The sequence below is a fragment of the Bombus pyrosoma genome, linkage group LG18 (assembly GCF_014825855.1).
Source record: "Bombus pyrosoma isolate SC7728 linkage group LG18, ASM1482585v1, whole genome shotgun sequence".
NCBI lineage: Eukaryota > Metazoa > Arthropoda > Insecta > Hymenoptera > Apidae > Bombus > Bombus pyrosoma.
Window position 1 is genome coordinate 799,605 of NC_057787.1, and position 22,122 is coordinate 821,726.

The 22,122-nt window shown below is 45.2% G+C and overlaps 1 protein-coding gene across 2 annotated transcripts in view; it reads left to right on the plus strand.

Annotated features, from left to right (window-relative positions):
- Positions 1–3,128: 3,128 nt before the first annotated feature.
- The window catches only part of LOC122577198 (homeobox protein abdominal-A homolog), a 38,250-nt gene continuing 19,256 nt past the window's right edge, over positions 3,129–22,122 (plus strand). For both annotated transcript variants that reach the window (XM_043748345.1, XM_043748346.1), the window contains exons 1-2: positions 3,129–4,174; positions 8,165–8,197. In XM_043748345.1, coding sequence (XP_043604280.1) covers positions 3,421–4,174; positions 8,165–8,197 — 787 coding nt within the window. In that variant the 5' untranslated portion in view covers positions 3,129–3,420. The remainder of the gene's footprint in view (positions 4,175–8,164; positions 8,198–22,122) is intronic.

Sequence of the window (22,122 nt, forward strand, 5' to 3'; positions counted from 1 at the left end):
AGGCGGTGTCTTAAAGGATCGAGCGGTTTCAATGCATGGAGGACTGTGGCCGGGGGAGGAACATTCATCTCCATAGATTAGCTTCAGAGGCACTACGAGCCATCCATATTCTGAAGCATAGACCGAGATACCTGAGGGACCACGCCTGTTCATTTCCGATCCTCCTTTCCCAATTTCTCAAGCATTTCTGTTCGCCACTCAAAATTAAAGATTTCCATGGTGGATAATTTCTAATCGACGAAATAAATCAGCTATTCGAACGAATTCGCTAGATTACATTTCGAGGATGAGTAAACCGGGGATACCCGTACACTAAATCGTCCAGATTTCTATCTGTTCGCAAAATGTATAATTCTCAAGTGGCTCGCTAATGACACTTTTATTTATATTCTGTTTCAGGAACGGATAGCAGCGGCCGAGGTAAGTTAATACGCCAGCCTTTAATCGATCTTATCAGACCTAACTCGAAGCGCGAACCACCGTAACATCCCTATTAATCGGTCGATTAATTAGCGGTAGCGAAATCTTGTAAGCAGATCGTAAAGTTAATCAAAAATCGACCACACGGTTTTACGTGGTTAAAAGTTAAGAGGCTTCGTAAAGTTTACGTTGCGTCATCGGCAACGGCCAAGAAACTGTTGTACACCGCGTACAATACGACCAGCCGTTTACCTCTTGGCATTGAGTCTCAGCATGAAAACAAACAAGCCGCGTTATATTTAAACCGAGCCATCGAGCGTAATGAAGCTCGGTGGCCGTCCCACGAGCGGAAACAGAGACGGAAAAAGAAAGGCGGCGATCAATTAAGGAGAGGTGCTTCGCGGACGCGAGATAGTAACGAATAGGCACCTCTGTCCACTGCAGCGGCAGAAATCTCGCGATCGAGAACTTTTTCCCGCCCCTGTAACTATCTTTCCACCCTCGCGCGACCGTCCACCCCTCCCGGCCCCGCTCTGGCCGCAACTAGTCTCACTAGTAACCCCTTCCCCCGGGCCCGCGAGTCGCTTCTTGCCCCAACCCTTCGCCACCACTCTGAGAACGCAGGAATGCCGCCGCTATTCCGACCGGGACGAGTTCAGTGGTTTCGAAGAGTCGAGCAGACGACGCGACGCTGGCGGAACGCGCCAGTTTCGCTTGCATATTCCTCGCGGGAACGGGAAAGAGAAGAGGAACCGCGGGTCTCGGCTAAATCGTAAGGGAATCGAGCGCCATCTAGATCCAAGTCATTCTGAGAGGAAAGCGGGATGCTGGCGCGGAGAACCGTGGCTATGAAACCGATTGTGAACACGGCGACGTTATTCCTTGTTAACTGATCGATTCCGAGAGTCTGCGTATCTTCTTTCGTGGTAAAATACGTAGATCCGATAGAACGGAGCATCAGTGGAGCTTGAATCGTGTTCCTTGAGAGCGAAAAAGGCCTGGCGTGGACTGTTCGAAGGGAGCAGTTAGATAAAAAATCTTTGGTTTGAGACAAAAGGGACGAGATAATAAAAGGAGATAGATAAGAAAAGAGAGAGAAGACACGAGGGAGGAACGCGGCGAAAATTTGTGGAGATCTCGGAGGAAAAGCGGAGACCGTCGGACGGACCAACGGAATCCCAGGCAAGCTAAACCGAAAGTTACGGCTACGATTAGAAAGATCGATACGAAATTTCAAACTGGAGAAATTGTGGGTGGCGTGTTTACGAGCTGACAGAGAGAGAGAAAGAGAGAGAGAGAGAGAGGGAGAGACACGAGCGAACTGTGGAGGCACGAGACGAAGCGAAAGACGTGGCAAGCGTAAAAACGAAGGAGAATCAGACGACGGAAAAAATGGATAAACGCGTGCGAGGCTAATCTAGAAAAAAGTGCTGGCTGGCTAGAAAGCAAAGCAGGAAAAAGAGGGAGCGGCAAGGAAGAAAACGAGAGAAGAGAGCGTAGAGAAAAGGAAGGACAAGGAAGGAGGAGGAGGAGAAAAGAGAAAGAGAGACGTATCGTGCGCGACGTCCGAAAGCTGCACAACAGTGTTGGGTATAAGGCAACGTGGTGAGCAGGACTGCACTGGCAAGAGAGAACGCAGAGAAGAGAGTAGAGCGGTGTTGAACACACAGAGCCGAAGAGAGCAAAGCGGAGAGAAACGTGTGGTATGGACGAAACGCGAGAGCGTGGTGTAGTGAAGCGAGAGCAAACGAGAGGTATCCGCGGCTGAAAAGAAACGAAGAGAGAGCTGGAGGTATAGGCAGCAGCGAAGATCAGAGAGAGGCGAGTCAGCGTGGAGAGAGAGAGCCATTCATCTTGGCGCGCCTAGGCGGGCCGCGATTGGTCCACCTCGGATAAGGGAGCGGCGCGATTGGTCGGCTCTGTTTACCAGCTGGTACCCCAGCGCGCTCGAGGATCGTAGAAGAGAGGGGGGAACAGAACGGAGAGACAAGCGGCGCCATTATTGTAAGGGGTTACATTTAGCTGGCCGTGGGTTGTAGTACGCGGCGTTCGGGATAGGGGGCTATAGTACCTTCATGCATGGCCCATAAAGGATTCGTCGACTATCCGAGAAGTACGCAAGAAACGGCTTCTAACACCTGACAGGGGCCACGCTCTTCTCTTCTCTTCTCTCTCCTCGTGCCGTCGCCTCGATCGCCGTCGCAGCCCAATTTCCTCACTGGGACCGCTGTGTTGGATCAGCTGGGTGGGCCCGACCGACGAAAGACCCGCTGCTTTATTGTCGCTCGTCGTCCCGATGTGGAAGGAATCGTAATTACCATAAAGGAATCGTAACGTCAACCCGAAAACCATACCTGGACAGTGGATGCTGTTCGGCCCGGTGTGTGATCGACTGCACCGTCATTCAAAAGGACACGCGACGGAGGGAAACGAATGATCTGGAAACGTTCCGGTGTGCCGTCTGCCGTCGCGAGCTATCCGGTAATCGCGATCATCCGCCTACTAGCGATATACATCCTTGTACGCTCGCGTCCGCTATCGTTTCTGTGATAATGTGTAAAGTTGCGTAAGTGACGATCAAAGTGGGGGTCAAAGGTAACGGATAAACAAGGGAAAGTAGAAAGACAGGCGGAGGAGGAGAAGGAGGAGGTGGAGGAGGTGGAGGAGGAGGAGGAGGAGAAGAAGAAGAAGAACTATTACGACGACGATTGAGTACGAAAAGTGAGAAAGAAACGACGGGACATAAAGAGAAAACGAATAATCGAACAGTAATCGTGTACGTGCGTCGAGTGCAAACAAAATTTTGATCGATCCAACATCGAGAAATTATATTATTTAGTGATATAAGAACGGTGATCGGCGTGGAAGAGTGTGCGTGAAGATGAAGCAGCCGCTGGCAGATTTGCCGGCACGGTATCGGTGTTGAGACACTGGACCCGGTCTCTGTGTCCGGGCGTGTCTTCGGCATCGAGTCCGAAATCGGCACCGGCTACAGCCGATATGAGTTCGAAATTCATAATCGATAGTATGCTACCTAAGTACCACCAACAGTTCCATCATCAACAGTTGTTCTCGAGCGCGAACCCCGGCACGATCCAGGCGTGTACGACAAGTCCGGCCACCGCAAGTTTAGAATCGAGTTTATCCGCGGCTGCAGTCGCGGCCGCGGCAGTGAATTACGCGCAACAGCACAATTCTCCTAGCCCGACGGGCTCGAGTCCACAGCACTCAGGAAGTTCAGCCTCTACGTCACCGGCTGCACGTACCACCTCTAGCATGTATCCATACGTGTCGGCGGCAGCGGCGCACCATCATCATCAGCAACAACAAGCGGTAGCGGCAGCGGCCTTCGGTGCCACGTCCAGCATGGTGCCAGGCTTCGGTTCGACCGCGGCTTCGAGCGCCGCGTTGGCCGCGGCCGCGGCTGTCGACGCCGCCACCGCCGGTGACAAATCTTGCCGTTATACCGCCAGTCTTACCGGAAATGTCGCACCAACGTCCGCCGATCCGATGGTAAATTATACCCTTGGTCATCATCATCAGAACGGCGCTACACCTGGTAGCCTGGTCTCGTCCGCGTCAGCCTCGTCGGCTGTTTCCGCTGCGTCCGCCTCCATGGCTGCAGCTGCACAATTCTATCATCAGGCCGCCGCTGCATCGGCTGTCGTTGATCCTTTGACATCATGCCAACAACCTACCACCGGACAACCCGGCATCTCGGACATACCACGATATCCATGGATGTCAATCACCGGTAAGTCTGTAATTGTTTTTCCGTCTTTCTCTGTGATTCCGTCTTGCTCTTATTTCATACGTAACACGTATTCCTTTGACTTCCTTTCCACGCCGCTTGTTGTCTAGCATGATTTTAAAACGTACGTAGCTTCCTTGTATTCGAATAAGCAAGTAGAGTGAATTTCTGCTAAGGATTTGAATATCGTTTCACGGTGATCGTTCGCGTAGAATGTACAGATAGTAAAACTAGTTGTCGGTATTCAAATCAGTATCGTGTATCACACGATCGTAGTGGTTGATGAACGTTTTGTTCAGAGTCTCCTCTTTCTCGATCGAAAGATGTAAACCGACGATAAGCAAGATAGATTCACCGATTCGAGCTTAATCGCTAGTGGTTAATATGGCGTTAAATTGCCCGTAGAAACGAACCGAATCAATATCAGAATTAATGATAATCGCGGCGCCTATTTCAACATGATTTTCACAGACTATCTGCACGCATTAATGACCGAGCGTCGGATGTTGTTCTTAATAATGCGTCAGAGATAACGCTATAATTGTATCCGTACCGTTGGATGAAAGTACAAGCAGAATGATCGTTAAAAAATAATGAATTTGCCGTTTTATTTATGTCTGTATTTATCGCTAGTCACGGAGAATGGCAGAAATTTGCAAGTTAAAGCGTCGACCATATTTCGTAGTAATAAATTAACGAAACAATAAATTACGCCCGATTCGAATCTAAATTTATCATCTCGTGTATAATCGATAATAGCAACGTTTTATCGTTGGTCGGAATCATGGAAAATACATGAACTATAAAATGTAACTTTTATTTATCTACAAAATTATACATATTTGCTGATTTTTTAATTATTGTGCGTAGCGAAATCATATATCCTTTTCATGTTCGTTCTTTTGCTCTACATTCGTGTTAATAAAAAGAGCATAAAAAATATAGAAATAGCCTGTAACAGATTATTCGCAAATGACAAATCGTTGAATCTCCAACGATAGATGGAAACTGACCTACGCTACACGTGTTTATAGTCATTCTTTCCGCAGGGGGCACTCACTATAGAGTATGTAGTTGTTAGAACATTGTTATGCCTCGAATGTTTCGTAAAATGCGCTAGAAGCATGCTCGAGCCGTTGCTCGTGACCTGAACTAGAATAGAAATATCCCATAAAACTAATTGTAGCGGTATAGATATTAATATGTGTAGCTTTCTCATGTAGCTAATCATATTAACCTACTTATTTCCGACCCTATGATTTATTTTGTACTTTTACAACATCAACTCAATCTGTTATCAGCAATATGAGCATAATTTATATCTGATCGATTGACGATAACGGCCCAATTTACGTTATTACCATAACTCGTCGAAAAAGTCATAGCAGATACATAGAACGGAATTAACTAAGATATTCCGTGTTCAGTAGATCCGATATTAATAACGAATCGACAATAATTTTATTCCATAACGCGCACTTAACATTTGCATGTCATTATTCCTGGTCAGGTACGTTGCTCACATTGCTTTCGTACAACTTTGTAACTTGAAAATAGCACCATGTGCATTTTTCAAACGTTACACGAACATAAACCCATTCTTTGACAGACTCATTAATTTACGTAGAATTCCATTTTGTTCCTCTCATTGCTTTAAGTTGTTGTCGGCGCAACAAAACAGTACGTAAAAATTTCGTCGATTTCCAATTTACAGAAACAATAGAGTCGATCGGACGATAGCGGTATTTGCAATGCGATCATCGTAGACCTGAAATTTTTGCCCGATTCCAGCGACCAGCTATTCTCCGTGTTGTGTATAATGCATTCGCAGTACAGCTCGTATAGGCGCCTTTGTTCGAGGCAGTATTAGCGCGAACAAAGTGCCGACGGCATTTTACCGCCATTTACCGTATTTGTGGCGGTCGGACAAATCCGTCGTCGACGTTGTGTTTTTCTCAACGACGCCCGTGAAAAGCATTCGTGTATGTATATATTTTTAAAAGCAATTCAACTCACCGGTCTGCATTGTTTCTCGTGTTCGTGTCGTCGCGGTCGTCCAGATGAGTTGCACACGAGGCGATGCACGTCCTCCATCGAAAATGTAACGAGGGAGGCTGGGGCTTCTTCAAGGTTCGGTTCCGATGCCGCACACCAATGAAAATAAACCAATCCGACATATATAATTGGCTTTCGTGATACGTGCACACTTGCTTTGTGTTGTGCACTGAAGATAGAATATTTTCTTGAAAGATCGTGCGATATCGTCCGCGTGAATCGATGTTATCTCGTCAGAGAATTCTCAACGGACAATGGCCACACTTAATTTCACAATAACGATATACGTTTGACCGTGTTTTTGAATAACTATCGATATAATTCACTTCGTCATTTGTCAACCGGCTGGTTTATGCTTTTCTAACGAACAATTGCTTGAAAATTTTGCGTCATACGCTCGATGCAAATGGCGTGTAGAATTCACACATTGCACGAATTAACACCTCCTAGCGTTCAGACTTTAAATTACAGCAACGACGAAATTTGATAGAGCGCGCCACGATACGTACGCCATGTACGACCGTAGTTCGATGAAGCCATTAATCATTGAATTGTACAAATTATTTTTCAAAGTTCGTTTGACTATCAATACTGTGCAATAAACGTTTCTCTTGCACCATATTACACACGCTTCCGTGCATTTTCCCGAACAGAAGATGCCAAGAAAGGATTTGTTCATTATATTTGTAAGTAATGTACATCCTAACGTGTTAACGTTTACCATAAATCATATACCAACTAGTTTTCTGGTTATTTTTAAACCAGTGTTCGTCTGTGAATTGCGTATTTTCGAAGGGAGAAAATTTTGCCTACGGCTAACGGTACTGGAAACACGCACAAGAGAAGAATTTGTCTTATGTAAGCCATACCCGCTGAGTCTTTCTAGCATGTTTTAATGCGTGCTTCTTGCCGTGTTTTCTTATTGTCATACGGTATTCGTGAAACGATCATGGTATCGACTTGATAACATCAAATCGACGTTTAAATCATAACGGTACAGACAGTGTCTGATTTTTCTCAACACGTGCTTCAATGTAATTTATAACGACGTCGGTTTTTATTGGGCTCTTGTACGGCAATATTTGCCTTTGAGCATAAGCAACAGAGGGAAAAAAAAGGTCGCGGAGAACTGTCTTCTTTTTTCATCCTCCATGGCGCAGCTTTATCGGGCAACGTTCGCAAGAAGTGTCTATTCGTGATTCAATAAAGTCCTTATCTGGTTTACGAGTGCGTAAGAATAACTTTACGAGCCGAGAACGAAGGGAACGCCGTCTCTCGCGGTAGTCACTCGAATGTAACGCAGCCGAGAGATTTATTGGGATAAATTCTATGCCGGGGATGGTTAGTGTCCGCGATTAGTCCATCGAGCGATTAATTGAAGACGTTGTACTGTACTCATAGGCAACGCGTGTCGCGAGATACCGCTATGTCCCGGCTGAAATAAGAGGTTATGTCGTACCGATCGGACCGTACGTTGCGATCATTGTCATGAATCGGGTACGGAGATCAACGTTTAGGATAATCTAGTGACATTTCGGTTTAATCGACGGAACAGACAGAATGGGAACGGGATTAAGCGGCTGGTGCGCTGGAACGTTTCACGATCGCGTTTCTAATCCTCCTTTCTAGCAGGCGAAGTTGCAGCGAAGGCTTTGCGTGCTGGAGTTGCCGCGAATTTCCTACTTTCTAATTGCGTATCCCTTGGAATAAGTTTTGCTTACTTAAATGCGTCCTCTTCGTTTCTCTGTTATTCTTTGTCCCTCTTTTTCCTTCTCTTCTCGACGAATGTTTTGGTCTTGCTATGTGTGTATGGTTCGTCTGCCTGTATGGGTAGTTTATCTGAAGTGTGCATGCTTTTCACGGGTGGGTTGAAGCGCCCGATAATCTCCGTATCGGATCGATTGACACTAATTACGACGTTTCTATTTTTGCTTTCAGATTGGATGAGCCCGTTCGACAGAGTCGTGTGCGGTGAGTACCATCTCATTGTTATTATCGTAGTTATTTCGCTGAAACATTTTGGCTAAAAATTTTGTTTACGGAGCGTTGATATTGAAGACGAGATTTCTACTCCGGTACTTATCATAGTACGCCAAGCTTGTACGTTTCACGAGTTTTTTTAAAGAATTCCAATGCTGAGCGGAATTTTGACATTGTCAGCTTGAAACGACCAAGGAGATGAAACAAGACCCCAAACACACAGGGGCCAATCTGTTCTCAAGCGTGCGCCGTTGCCACATATGGCAGCCATATTTTCGAACGTAAGAGCCGGTTTCATTCACGAAACGCAATCATACAAGACGATTACCAGTTTTTCATGGCTTCTATTTCAACTGTCGGTCACATTTTCGGTTTTACGATCGATTCCGCGATTCGTATTCAAAACCATCGTATCAAAACGGATAATTAAATTATTCGGTAACGCAAAGTGACAGTTAGGTGACTTATGAACAACTAATTCCTTCTCGTTGTTTCTTTTGTCGATGGCTAATCGGATTAAATCGAAGGCAAATAGGTCGAACGAATACATCAATTTTCGCATATATATATAGTTAATCCGTAAAAGATTCTTTCTCGTAGTAGAAGTTTAAGCTTGAAGAGATTCAAGCGATAAAAAAACAGTGGCCGCGCGCCATTAAACTTTATTCACAATTTCCCCTAACAATATACCCGTGAAATAAGTTGTTTTAAAGCTAATTCGTACGCCTGTTCCTGCCGTTTGATCTCTCCCAGATGATTCCCGTAGTTGTCGCCTTTATAAGATGGCGCTGTTCGCGGATTCATTGCGACGTAAAAAAAGTGTCCTTGGAGAACGCAAGCGGTCCGTGTGGCGCTCCAAAGTGTGTCAAGAAAAGTCAAGGGCACCGCTTAAAGGTCGTTTACTCGAATCCTGGTGCCGGTAGCACGTGCTACCGACTCGTACCCTATTCATTTATGTTAGTTGCGCATGCAAGAAGGACATGTATACGGCTAACTACACCTGTCGTCAGCGTGATAATGTTGGCCGCAAATTATACCCGTGACTATGTTTTATATGGCCTATTACGGGCTCACAATGACGCAGTAAATAGCGATTAGGTGAAATTAAAACTTCACCTATTGGACTTATCGCGATGTTTTGTTTACATTTGGTGGATCATAATTTCAAATAGGAATACGGCTGCGATTACGACAGGAAGTCGCTAGTGTACGATGGGAACAGTTACCTGCCTGTAAATCACATCCAAATTTATTCATATAAACGAAGCACAATTGGCCTTTGTATGTTCCGTCGTGCCGATCGTACTCTGGGAATAAACCTGTTCTTTCGATAATATCTTCGACAGTGAAATATCATTGAACGTTAATGCCTTTTTGAAGAATTATTGTCTGAATCGTATTACGATTTGCGATATTTTTAAACCAACATGTATATACATATACATATATATATATATCTTGGACTCGAATTCGCATCGAGTCACCATCGTATCGGCGTTGCGTCCCAGACCAATCTATTCGTGTTTTTTAAACATGATTCTGTAAGCAGGTTTAGAATTGCTGCTTTAGGAGATAATACGTGGCTTCTCCGGCGCCATCCACGATAGACGTCTGTGTGCGCGTCGAGAGCGCGAAGGAAACGTGACGTTAATGCATTTGGAAGTTGGGGTGCGTCAGCCGAAATACCTGTGGGAATGTTGCACAGAGACCTCCAGGATGCTTGACTAATTGTAATTGAAGTTATGTACGCGAATCAACGTTAGCCCGGGGACGCACGATGCATAATGCATCGTCCATCCGTGGCGTATTTCTTCCTCCCCTATCTCTTTTGCATCGACAATTGCGAGTCACAGACCCGCCATCTTCTCCACCGGGATATCTCAGCGATTGCGTTGTAAAATTAGTCAAGACGTTTTTATTAACGTCCCCCGGCTTTATTTTATGGACTGTGGAACGACGAAGATAAATTCGTTGGCTAAAATCTGCCACGTCGTGTTTTCGCGTTCGCATTCTTCACACCGAAAATTCTCAAGTTTTCGATAAATCCAGAGATACGTTTAAAACGGAAAGCGTCCACCGTCGAAAAAGCTGCTTCACGACGTGATAATGAATAAAGGATTTCCGAAATTGGAATTCGTCGGAAAGGGCGAGTTTTGAAATTGCGCGATACTCAGTCGCATTCGCTATGAAGTAATATAAAAATAGCACTTTGAATTCAACTCAAGCGGCGTCATTCTTTTTCTTCCACTCGCTGCAATATCCGTCGTCGTGTCTATGGACATAATCTATCGCCAGTACGTGAATGTAATACGCTTTCCAGTGTAGAATTGGGATTGGTGGCTGGGTGGCTTCGAAGCCTGTACCGATAGAATACCATGGCATCTCGCCTTAAAATTCTATCTGCAGCAAAATTTACGTAGCCGCGTAAATACGAATATTTTTTCCACCTATGTACATGGAAATATCTTTGAAACGTGTATGGTAGAGGGTCGACGGAGATTAAACTGAGAGAGGCTGTTGTAGCTTCCTTCGCGGAGAGAGAAATGCGCATTGCGACAAGTTATACATACATCTTACGCACGCGTTTCGCGTCGTAAAATTAGGAAAGAACCGCATCCATTTTATAATACAGAATTAACTTGGAGATACGTATATATCTAATCTTTCACTGGCGGTATGTGAACGTACTGCATTTTGAGGTCAGGGATCGGCGGCCTGCTGATGGCTCCATGGATATTCCGCCAGTCTGTTTTTCTGTATGTGTTCGTTGCGTACTTTCATCCTGGACTGCGACCAAATTTTCAGTCAATAACTTATATAACCACGAGCAATTGTATCTTTACTATTTTAACGATCGCCAACCGTCATCTTGCATAGGTAGTGAATATTAATTACGTTCGTTAATCTTATATGAAGACGTTGGAAGCGTTCGAAATGGTATAAAAATGTGGGAAACTTATGCGATAGTTGCATAATTCTGTTTATTGCGGAATGTTCGACGCTTTCACGATAAGAGTCGTCGTTGGTTAGTAAACATCTACTTGCATTTTGTGTATGGTTAGCAATCAGCAGATAATGTATAATTTATAAACAGTTCGATCTGCTGGTAACAGTGCGCGAGCAAACATTCTTGTTAGCTTACTCAGGGCTATACTCCACAGCCGTGCCGTGTTTTCTCCACCCCTTGATTAACTCTCGCTGCTGCTGTGTCGTTCCAAGAATCGTTTACCCCCGTAACCGTAACGGAGAAGAGCAACAATAGTAAAATCGTCTAAATTACAAGCTCGCTCCTCCTCTTTTTACCTCAACGTCGAGCCGTTGACGCGCACTGTGGGAAACACGGCGCATTTATTTTACTTCCTGTCGCAAAAATATAAAAGCACAACCTACTAGACAACCTACGAATAGCATTGTATCGTCGTGATAATATTTTATAGTGAACGACCACTGCATACAAGGACAACGAGTTATATCGAACAAATAATCTATTACGGTAAAAGATATATCATCGATCGGCGATTATTCCAGACGATAGGTTTAACAAGCATCCGAGGGTGTGACGAGTTGGCGCAATTTTTGTTAGCCACCTTTCCATAATACCGCGTTTCAACGAGCCTTTAATCTATCTCTAGTCCGTAAACGGGTGTGCATTTTGATGCGAGGGCTCGGTAGCCTGCGGACGTCTACTTGGATTTCGGTGTGTACACAGGTCTAGCACGAGATAATGTATAATTTATAATCAGACCGTTTCTCTGGCAACAGTGCGCCACTGCATGGACTGAATCTTCCGCCCCAAAAGCCGCCAACCCCTCATTAGCATTCGATGATGGCTGCCGCGTCCTGCAGCGTCCGTATTATCCCATTTCATCGTTCCTACCTCCCCTACCTGGGCTTCTGCTCGTTTCCACCCGCCTTCGCTCCCTCCCATTTTCTCTCCCATGTCGCTCTCTCTTCCCTATTTTACACCTATCCCGTCCTCGTCCGACGCTGTACCATAGAGTCCATCGAGTGGTAGATACGTTTTAGAAAAACACCGATACAATTTGAAATTTCGAATAAAGAACGGTCATTTGTTCTTTGAAAATGATGATATCATCATGGACCCTCGAATAGTATAATATCGTACAGAATTAATACATATTTTATTTGTACGAATTTTATCTCTTTGGACGACGACGAAGCTATCTCACTCGACCCCTCGGGTACCCTTTCGTTCGTATTGCCGCAAGTAAGAAATTCTGTGGAGGGTAGAGGGCTGGAGAAGTACGCGACGTTAAGGGTAATCTTGGAAGGTGATTGCGTTCAAGAATTCCGGCGGGAAGCCTCGCTTCCGGAGGCCGAGAGAAGTCGGAGCCAGGTCAGGACCGTGTTGTCACTGAGATTATTGAAACTGCAGTTTTATGGGCCTTAAAAGCAGTTTAATTGCTGTTATATAAGTGTTTATGCGCTGCCAGGTTTGGCCTCCGCCTGCGCACCCCAAACGTTTATTTTATGGTCATACGACGGCGCGTACCCCGTTTTGTCGCGTGCCGAACCCATCATACCAGTCAAATCCTCGGGACGACCGGCCGATTCTAAATGTCACCGTAGATTCACACTCAAGCCTTCTTGGAAAAATACCTTCTGTCTCTTTCTCAGGTCGACAGAACAGCCTCGAGCCTCTCTGCTCGACGGTTATTTTCGGTTACTCAAGGTAAACCTTGTGGGATCGTCGTAAGCACACGAGTTAGCTATGCTTTCCTTTTCCTTTTCTTTCTCATTAGCTTCTAATCATGGTTATTAAAATGTATATGTATATGTAATAGCAATTAGTCTTATTTATTCTGTCAGTCAATTGGTCTTGTGTGTTTTATGTAATTTTGTTTATCGGCCAAGTTTCATACCTCGTGTACCTATAATAATGATAACGACGTATTGTCGACTACTAGTTTCTCAAGGCCATAGAAACTAAACGTCAAACGTGCCAATACACGTACACAAGCACACGTATCGTCTGCTTCCATTCATACTTATTCATACGATATGCTTTATTTCGAGGTTCTCCGAGTCCTCTTTGCTGATTTCCTTCGCTGAAATTCTCCGGCTCGGTCACCACACGTATACGTTTCACGGCGATACGCTTTATTTTCACAACGATAATATGCAAACGATTATGTCGCGTGCTACGTTACAAACCGTTACAGATTTACGAAACATCCAGTCAGAATGTTATGCGATCGAATAGAATCCTATGGCGAATATCGAGGTTCGCGCAGCTATAATATACGTATTTACTACCAAGTGTATTTACTACCAAGCATTTATCTATTATCTCGCTCTTTCTTTCTCCTTTCCTGACTAAAGCAACAAAGCTCCGCGTGACACGTATCGCGCTGATTGTTTCAAGAATTGCGTTAGATTGTTTTCAGAAAACAAACGAATCTTTTTATTCTCTACGCGAGATGCATTATTATTGTGCCCGTTCGTTTATCAAAGAAACGAGCGATAGAATCGTAATAGTAAGTGTATATTAAAATAATTTTAAATAAATACCTGTACAGAGGTGTAGTATATGCGGGTCGTAATCGTCGCTCGTTCGTCGTCTGCCGTTCAACTCTACGTTCGCTAGTCGACTGTATAACTCGCTATAATGAATGCCCTACAGAGCACGTTCGTCTGTTTGTATCGATCGGTCGTGCTACAAAAACTATAAACGTAACTCCCGTTGACGATTGGGAATAACGGCGTTAATATTTCGTTCGCAGTTTGTTTACCTTCGTACGTAGCGAACCAAAACAACGTCGGCACTCGAAGGCGCAACACTGTGACTCTCATTCGATTCGTATCTTCCGTTCGCTCATGTGACGCTGCTTATTAGCAAGTATAAGAGAATTTCTCCAGGGCTGTTCGAATTTTACAAGGTCGACCCTTTTCTTTAGCCTTTTTTACGGTTTCACTTCTATTCGGAGGACTGGCTTTTTTTCTAAACCTGACGTAAACTTTCACCGCACCCTTTGTCGATTCCCCATCCCTTAAAAAGCAGTAAAGTTTACGGGGAAATCTATTACGACAAGGAAAGAGCTAAAAAGTCGATGCCTCTTGGTGACGTTCGTAAATCATGGTGGTTTTCAGCCGAGTGAAAGTGTAAAGGCTTCGTATCCGTTACAGGAATCAATCAGGCTGTATTTGTCAGAGCTTTCGCAAGCTTTTTTACACAAATTCTTATTCTACGAACGGGACAACGAGTTTAACGTCGAAATTTGATTAGATAAACGTCAAACAGATCTTTCTTTCAATTTAATCGATTAGAGTTTCATTTCCTGTTGAATTATTATTGTTTAAATTGACTCTGCTGTTTATTATCTTTATGTTTACTTCTGTCTTAATAACTTTACTGTTAACAAGCGTGGAATAAGCGAAGGTAGCATATATCTAACTAAAAGTATCTGTATTTTAACAACGTCTATTGAAATGTAACATCTACTTCGAGTCATATAGGAGAGAACAGCCGTGTTTAAATTTAAAACAATCTATTTCTCAAAAGATTCTCGTTCTCTGCGTGCACAGAGAAGTTGAAATTACCGAGTTAGTTAAAATTCCGCGAAGTCTATGAAAAGACAAATAGTATCGGAACCTTTGTCTCACACGGATGAATAAGAGAGCATGCAAGTTGCGGTTTCGACTGGCGCAAGAAGCCGCACACGAGCGTGTTCTAATTTATAAACTCGTTCAGCGAACAGATGAGCAGGGGAGCCGTAGCCGAGGCGGTGTGTGTCGTGTTCCATCGTATATTCAGCGCTGCCATTTGCGCAAGCGGAAAGAAAGGGTCGGAAAAATCGAACTGTAGACTGTAGGTGAACAGCAACCGGAGAAACACGGACTCGCGGCGTATCCCATTCCAGGAATACCGATAATTATCGTAGGGGGAACAATTTATCGTAATTACACTGGCGGCGCTATCTGTTTCTCGATAGCTCGCGAGTTGGCTCGTTCGTTTTTCCAGCAGCGTGTATTTCTTCTTCTTCTTCTTCTTCTTCTTCGTCGTCGTCGTCGTCGTTTCCCCTTCGTTTGAAGTCGTCTGAAGTTGTACCGTGGGGGAAAAAATACGCGAGACACATAACAAGGGAACAAGGAGAGGAATGATATTTCGTCTGCCGTGTTATTTCTCTCGCCCAGTTCTGCAACGTGTGTGTAGAGGTTTTGCAATTTTTGGGTTGGCGAGAATGTTTCCAGGTTGAATTATTCCAGGAAATTCGGCTTGATTCTAGGCGGAGCCGGCAGGCCGCTGCTAAATATTCGAGTTAGTAACATTTTGCGCTGGCGAAATTACAAAAGACTGAGGCATTGTACAATGGTAGGTAGTTAGAGTAAAATAGTGCGCTCGCCACGGCCGTTTGGCCGGCTCTCAGCTGCTAACAGGATTTTGTTAAAATACGATTATACCTAGCGAGAAGGAGGATTGAGATAGCGGTGGGTACGACCGTTCTAATGAAAACTTAGGTTTAGAGGTTGGATCCTCGCAGTGTCTTGCATACCAATGCCGTCTGGAAATTCATGAGGTCGTCGCTCGAATTACCGGAAAAATAATTTCGCGGTCGATTTAAAGGAGAGCGCCTTAATTGCAAGTTGCATTCGCTTTGCATCGCAAGAGAAGTGGAGCTTGGAACGTATCCCAATCGTGCGACTTGATTTTCTTTATTTTGGCAAAAGTGTAATGATTTTTCTTCTTTGCAAAGAGAGAGAGAGTCATTTTCTCTGTTCGTTAGGAATAATGTTACACAACGACGGTTCTCGGCTAACTGTTGGCTGCATAATTCCTCAAAATCCAATTACCAATTCGAGAAAAGTTGTCCTCATCGACGGCGAATACACGTAGAAAAGGAAATTCCCGCCTCTTCGAGTGAATTCGAGCCTTATTTCCTCGACAGCGTAGCCGCGATTAGCTAAAAGTTCCACTATAACAAACATCTCGTTTGGAGTTTTCCTCGGATATCCTATTCTTGCAAGCAGCCGAGTTTGCGTCGAACTTGTCTTCATCGCTATGCCCGAAACTTTCAACTTTAGCGCGGCGTTTAAGAGAAAAATTGCATCTCTCGACCGAAACTTGGGACATCTCGGCGTTTCACGCTCGCTCGAATGCACAATGCAACCGGAAGCAAAGTTCCTTGCTTGAAAATGAAGATGGGAGCCGTTTTACATTTCATTTGGTCGTAGACAAAAGAAAGAACGAGGATCTTGCCTGTTTTCCCCTCGATCCTCGCGTCGAAATCCTACTCGTGAAAACGTAATCGCCCCTTACGCGTCATCCTGTTACACATCAGCCGGTGGAGAAATCGTTTCTCTCGATGTTGAAATTTATGCACACGTCGTTTCACGTACGTCTCGCATCGATAGAACGCAGTTCGAAAAAATCAAATCGAAAGAGGTAAGTTTCAGCCGACAGATATGGAGGTGCGTGACGGTCGTTAAAACTTGGAGAATGTCACTTGGTAGATATAACACGGACAGAGTGTTATTTTCACGGTCGATAAAATTTTACGGGAAGGATAGAACGATCCGGTGAAATATGTGACGAATAAGAATGTGCGAAGATCGTTAAATAGCCGTAGAATTCCTCGGCGTCTACCGACAAATCGACGATCCTTTAAATCGGTTCTACCTGATCGTCGATTAAATTAACCGCTATTTAATTAAATGCCACAACGTCGAACAATCGACGACGTTTCCCTTTGTGTAAACGCCTTTCATGTTTTCATTATGTGAAATCATAAAACGGCTGTTGCTTTTCTATCCCTATCCTATCTTGATAAATTTGCATCGCGAAACAGACACGTAGTTTCACACTGAAATTCTATTTTATCCGCTAGAACAGTTGCTTACGACAAAGTTTAATAAAGATGAACGCGAACGAGTGCAGTCGATTGTTGCGCGCTCTGTTGTTAGCGACAGTGGTTGGCGTTCTTGAAGAGGAACGCTTTCGTAGTTGCACGAACATAGCGCTGACACGCGAAACGACGTTGTCCAGGCGAGAAAACGTGCTCACCGGCTAGAGAATGCGATTCAGACGTTCAACTACGACGTAGTCGTCGGATCTAAGAGAGAGAGAGAGAGAGGAAAGCGTGGCGCGGTTGGATAGCTGTGCTACTCCCGTGGCTGTGCGCCACGCCACGCCACGCCATACCATGTCACGCTGGTGGAGAACGACCCCCTGGCGAGTACTATCGTAACAAATGTGCCCGTTTGCATAACACGACGACGAGCAATTCGGGTAGGTTTGACGGTGCGCGATATAGACCTTTAGCCGTGAGAGGCGAGAGAGAAACAGAGAGGAGACCTGGACGAAGAGAAGGGGCAAAGACCACGGCTCTCTGCTCTTCGGAGAGAATGGCGAGGGAAAGGGAAAAGGATACGAGGAGTCGAAGCTGGAGCCTCCTTCCTCTCCCAGGAGACTACTCGCCTGTATAATCTATGCCTTCGGATAGCCAATACCGAACGAAGGAATTGCTCCGGAATGCTCCACCTCGATGTCAGGTAGATTTACTGCTGATCAGAATTACGATGTTTACGTTCGCGTAACGATCAGGGCTTGATTTACGCCACTCGGAATTTAGTCGGCGGCGTTCTAATTGTTCGAGGTCGGTTAACCATTATCCTCCCCCGGACATCCAGTTGACGTTCGATGAAGATGGAATGCGCGTACAACTTGGAGCCCTTCGAGATAACTGTCATCGAATTGGAAATTATCGCGTTATGGCTCGATCTTTCACCTCCTTAAAAGATGGGAAATTAATCCTACGCGATGAACGGAAAACAACTATTAATGAACTATAAACGAATTACTAATACCAATTAATATGCGCGATAGTATTGATAGCGGTAAGCAGTTTCGACAAACCAGCCACAAATATCATATAGCGCTATTACGAGCGAATTAAGTTGCTCGTTAAACTAAACGTTACTCGCGCGCGATTAAGAAATTTCATTCCATCAACGACGCTGGAACCTGATCGTTACGCTTTCCACGATTCGCTCATGGAAGTCTCGTGACGCGTTGGTTGCAGAGTGGAACGACACGACGGAATATCTCGTACAATAACCTTCGAAATTTCGAAGCTCACTGTGGCCCCCGTCGTATTACAGAAAGAGGGGGCAACGTACACTTGAACACACCGGCACCGATCCGGTCTAGATATCGCGTGAGTACGTCGCCGTGCTCTTTCACGGTACACCCCTGATACAGCTTATCACGACTTTTATCCCTCGATAAAAACTAAAGGCTCCATTTCCAGCTTTTGTACCGTCCCGCGGCTCCGCTGGAGGATATTACGCCTCTTCTCTTTATACTTATGTACGTGAACAACCCGACCGGTAGTCGTAGTGCACATTCTTGTCTCTGTGTATTTCCGTGTACTTTCGTGTTCTTGCGCTTGTACATGTGTGTATGGGTGTTTCTCTGGTGGCAGTGTGAGCGCGGAGAAGAGCTCGATGCACCAAACACGTGCGATACACACACGCGCGCGCGCACACGCACACGTACACGAAAACAGACTCTGTGTGAGGCCATCTACGTATCGTTGTCGTGCGCTTTGTAGACATATTTGGTTCTCTACGTTGGCCGTGGAAACTGCTTTCGTGCTTCGCGTCGATAGTGACGGGTTCGAGCAAAAACAAAAGAAAAAAAAAGCCGCGACGAGGGCGGAGATTGGAATCTCGAACGCCAGTTAATTGGGACATAATTAAAGGCCATGGCATCGCTTAAAGATCGCTAAAAATGACAATTCTTTGCCCTCACCGCTTTAAACGCCACTTTAACCTCCGAATCGGCACAGAATATATGCGTCATTTCCGTTTGTCCTTCTTTTTTTATCCCTCGATACTTTGGAGTTGTATTCGGATCGTTTAGTTAATTCGTCGTGCGCAGCGCGAGTCCCCTTAACGAGCTCCCGATCGAGGAAATTATAACTTTGGTGCGATTCAATTATATTTTAATCCAGTTCGAATCGCGGTTTATGCTGCCCTTCGGTCGACAAGAAGCATAATTGTCACTGATCACGCCCTTACGAACTCGCCGCCCTCGGCGCACACTAATTTCCTCTCTGCTATCTTCGACTAATACCTCGTATCGAATAACTTACGATTTTCGAACAAATAGCGATACTCGTTTCTTCACTCCCATTCACGAGGCCGCGAGATAAGCTAACAGCCGGTAAAAAAAGAAAGGAAATTAGGTTTTAAGGGGAAAAAAGTGTAACCTTTGAACGGCTATGGCTCGTATCTCAATGCTTTGAATACATTGCACATTTCGGTCGTTGGAAATCGAAAATCAGATCAAACCCATCACCCGCGTCATCAAACCAACACATACATATACGCACATCGTGAAACGGTGTACGTTTGCGTTCGTTGTGTCTGTGTGAAAGTCCAGATATACGTACACCAGGTCCGTTCCCGTAGCTTGCGTTAGGCTGATGGTGGTCGTCGGTCGAGGGGCTAGAGGTCGCTGGTGGGGGAGACAAGTTATAACAGGGGTGGGTGGAATCGTTACTAGAACCAGGAGACGAGAGCGCATGCGCGGGGGATTCCCCTTTGTCCGCGTGGCGTATCCGTGCGAGCACGAACGAAAGAATCGCGAGGAGAGATGAGAGAGAGGAAGAGAGAGAGACAGGAGTTAGAAGCGAGTAAACTGAAGAGGAGTGCGCGGCGGACGCTACGGCTCCCGAAGGAATTCGCCTATCTTACGACTTTTATTATACGCGTGTTTGCCTGGCAAAGTCTTCTTCGCCCTCGGTTGCAGTCAACTAGAATCGTGGAGCACACGATCCCCGAGCAGATTTCGTTGCGTCGGATTTCGAAATTTCAGAAACGATTCTAGTAGGTGGTTGTTCGCCGTTCTAAAGCTAAGTTGAGGCTCGGTCTTCAGCGGATGGTCGCCTATCTGGTTGAGCAGTGGAAATGATTGAGAATGACTTTCCGGCGAATCTTTTGATTTCAAAAGAGTTTCTAAATTTCATGTATGTGGAATACTATCGAAGAGCTCGTGGCGTAGAAAACGACGGGTATAGAGTCCGTTTAATTTTATAACATTTAACGTAACTATGGTAACATGGGTCGAACAAGAGATTTTTTGCGAGATTTTGATTATCGACCAGCGCGGGGGGGGCACGTGGGCGGATCAGCAAGTAGGAAGGTTCGACGTTGACGAAAAATGGGGCTCAACGGAGGAAAAACGAGAGTCTAGTTCGATGTTTGTTTCTTTCCGTAATGCAGCAACGCGAAGATCGATAAATAGCTCACAATAAAACCGTACCCTCCGAATTATTCTTAGTAGATTTATAGGGAACTTCCCCGTGGTCGGTCCTCCAGGGAGCCACAAAATCCCGTGGTCCACTATTGGTACATGTAGAGCGGGCATTATCTATTTAGCGAGTGCGAAGATGGCGTTCGCCTTGAACTCAATAACACCGTTATAAGCCACAATGAACTTGGTAGACCTTAAATTAGCAGTTAAACACATGTAGGTAGATAGGATAGAGCTTGAACTAGGCCAGCAGACTGTTTCTCCTCGATCCTCCCGCACGAGTATGTGCATAAAATAAATACGCCAGATTCGAGTTTAAAAGTTATTTAGCTTGTAACGATCGAATGAAAATATTCGCATCGAGCAATTCGAATTATCTTCGTCTTATTCGCGTTCGCGACTTTTATGCATATATCGTTTCCTTTAACACAGGGTACGTTCAACTTCTCCTACATTCTTCTTTCTATCGACCCACAATTTCCATTCGATGAAGCGATATAATCCTTCGGCCAATATGTACAATGTACACGTCCTTGTCACCATGTGTGGATTGGAAGGGAGTCGAGCAAACACATTTCAGCCATCTCCTGTCGAAGGTTAAACACTGCGGGGTTGTAACTTTGGAAATATTCGGAAGATTCTGAAAGGTCGGTCCACCCACGATCCATTGGTTGAACAGGCGGGGCGAAGAATGGCAAAGATCGACAGAAGGAAAGGGTGAAGGAGGGTGCGTAACGGGAACTAATATCGTAAAGCCGCAACGTGCTCTGATTAAACATTATGTGGGTCCTAACGTTCCTCACCGCGACGATAGCTGCTCCTGCTCTTACTGCTACCAAGATCTTATCCGTTCCAATTGTTTCTTTCAATGAAGGAACAATTCCTGTCTTATTTTGCTTCTGTCTAATTAATATATATCGAGTTCCATCGTGTTACAGGATCTTCGAAACGAATGTTATCGAATAAAAGATGGTATTTAAATGTTTTAAACGATCGAGCACAACTGGAAAAATTAGTCAGCAGTAAGGGAGCACGAGGGGACAGCTGGTTTTTTTCAACGCGCACTAAAAACGTTTACGAGCATCGCTGGAAGACGACGCGTACCCGCTTCGCTATAATTTAAGCAGCATTTTAAACAACAATTCAAACGGTGCACGGCCAGTAGGTAACATAAAACACCGGGATCGCAGTCGTGTTCCGGGGTGTTGCTAATGAGTAATAATTTCGCCGACGTGTCGGTAGCTCCTCGAACTTATTCCGTGTCTCGTCTCGAGTATCTTTCGGAAGCCGTTGCGACTGTACGTCGGATGTTCTAAATTGCGCGGCCACGACTTTTATTAGCGGAAGGAGACAGCCGTGGCATTTGCATGTAATGGTGCACAGGAGAGGGCTGCGTAGCAGTGACGAGGGCGAAGAAGAGGAGGAGGAGGAGGAGGAGGAGGACCCGGCTGGAGAGGAAGAATGTTGGAAAATATGAGCGGGGTTGAAAAGGAGCAGGGGTAGAAGACGGTCGGTAGGGAATGTAAGGCCGTAATTAGAGTTTTAGGGGTTCTATGGGGTGGTTGTTCGCGCTGCTGGCCTCTTATGGGGGCGGAGAGGGATGGCGTCAGCCAGGATGTACAAAGGGGGACGCACGCCT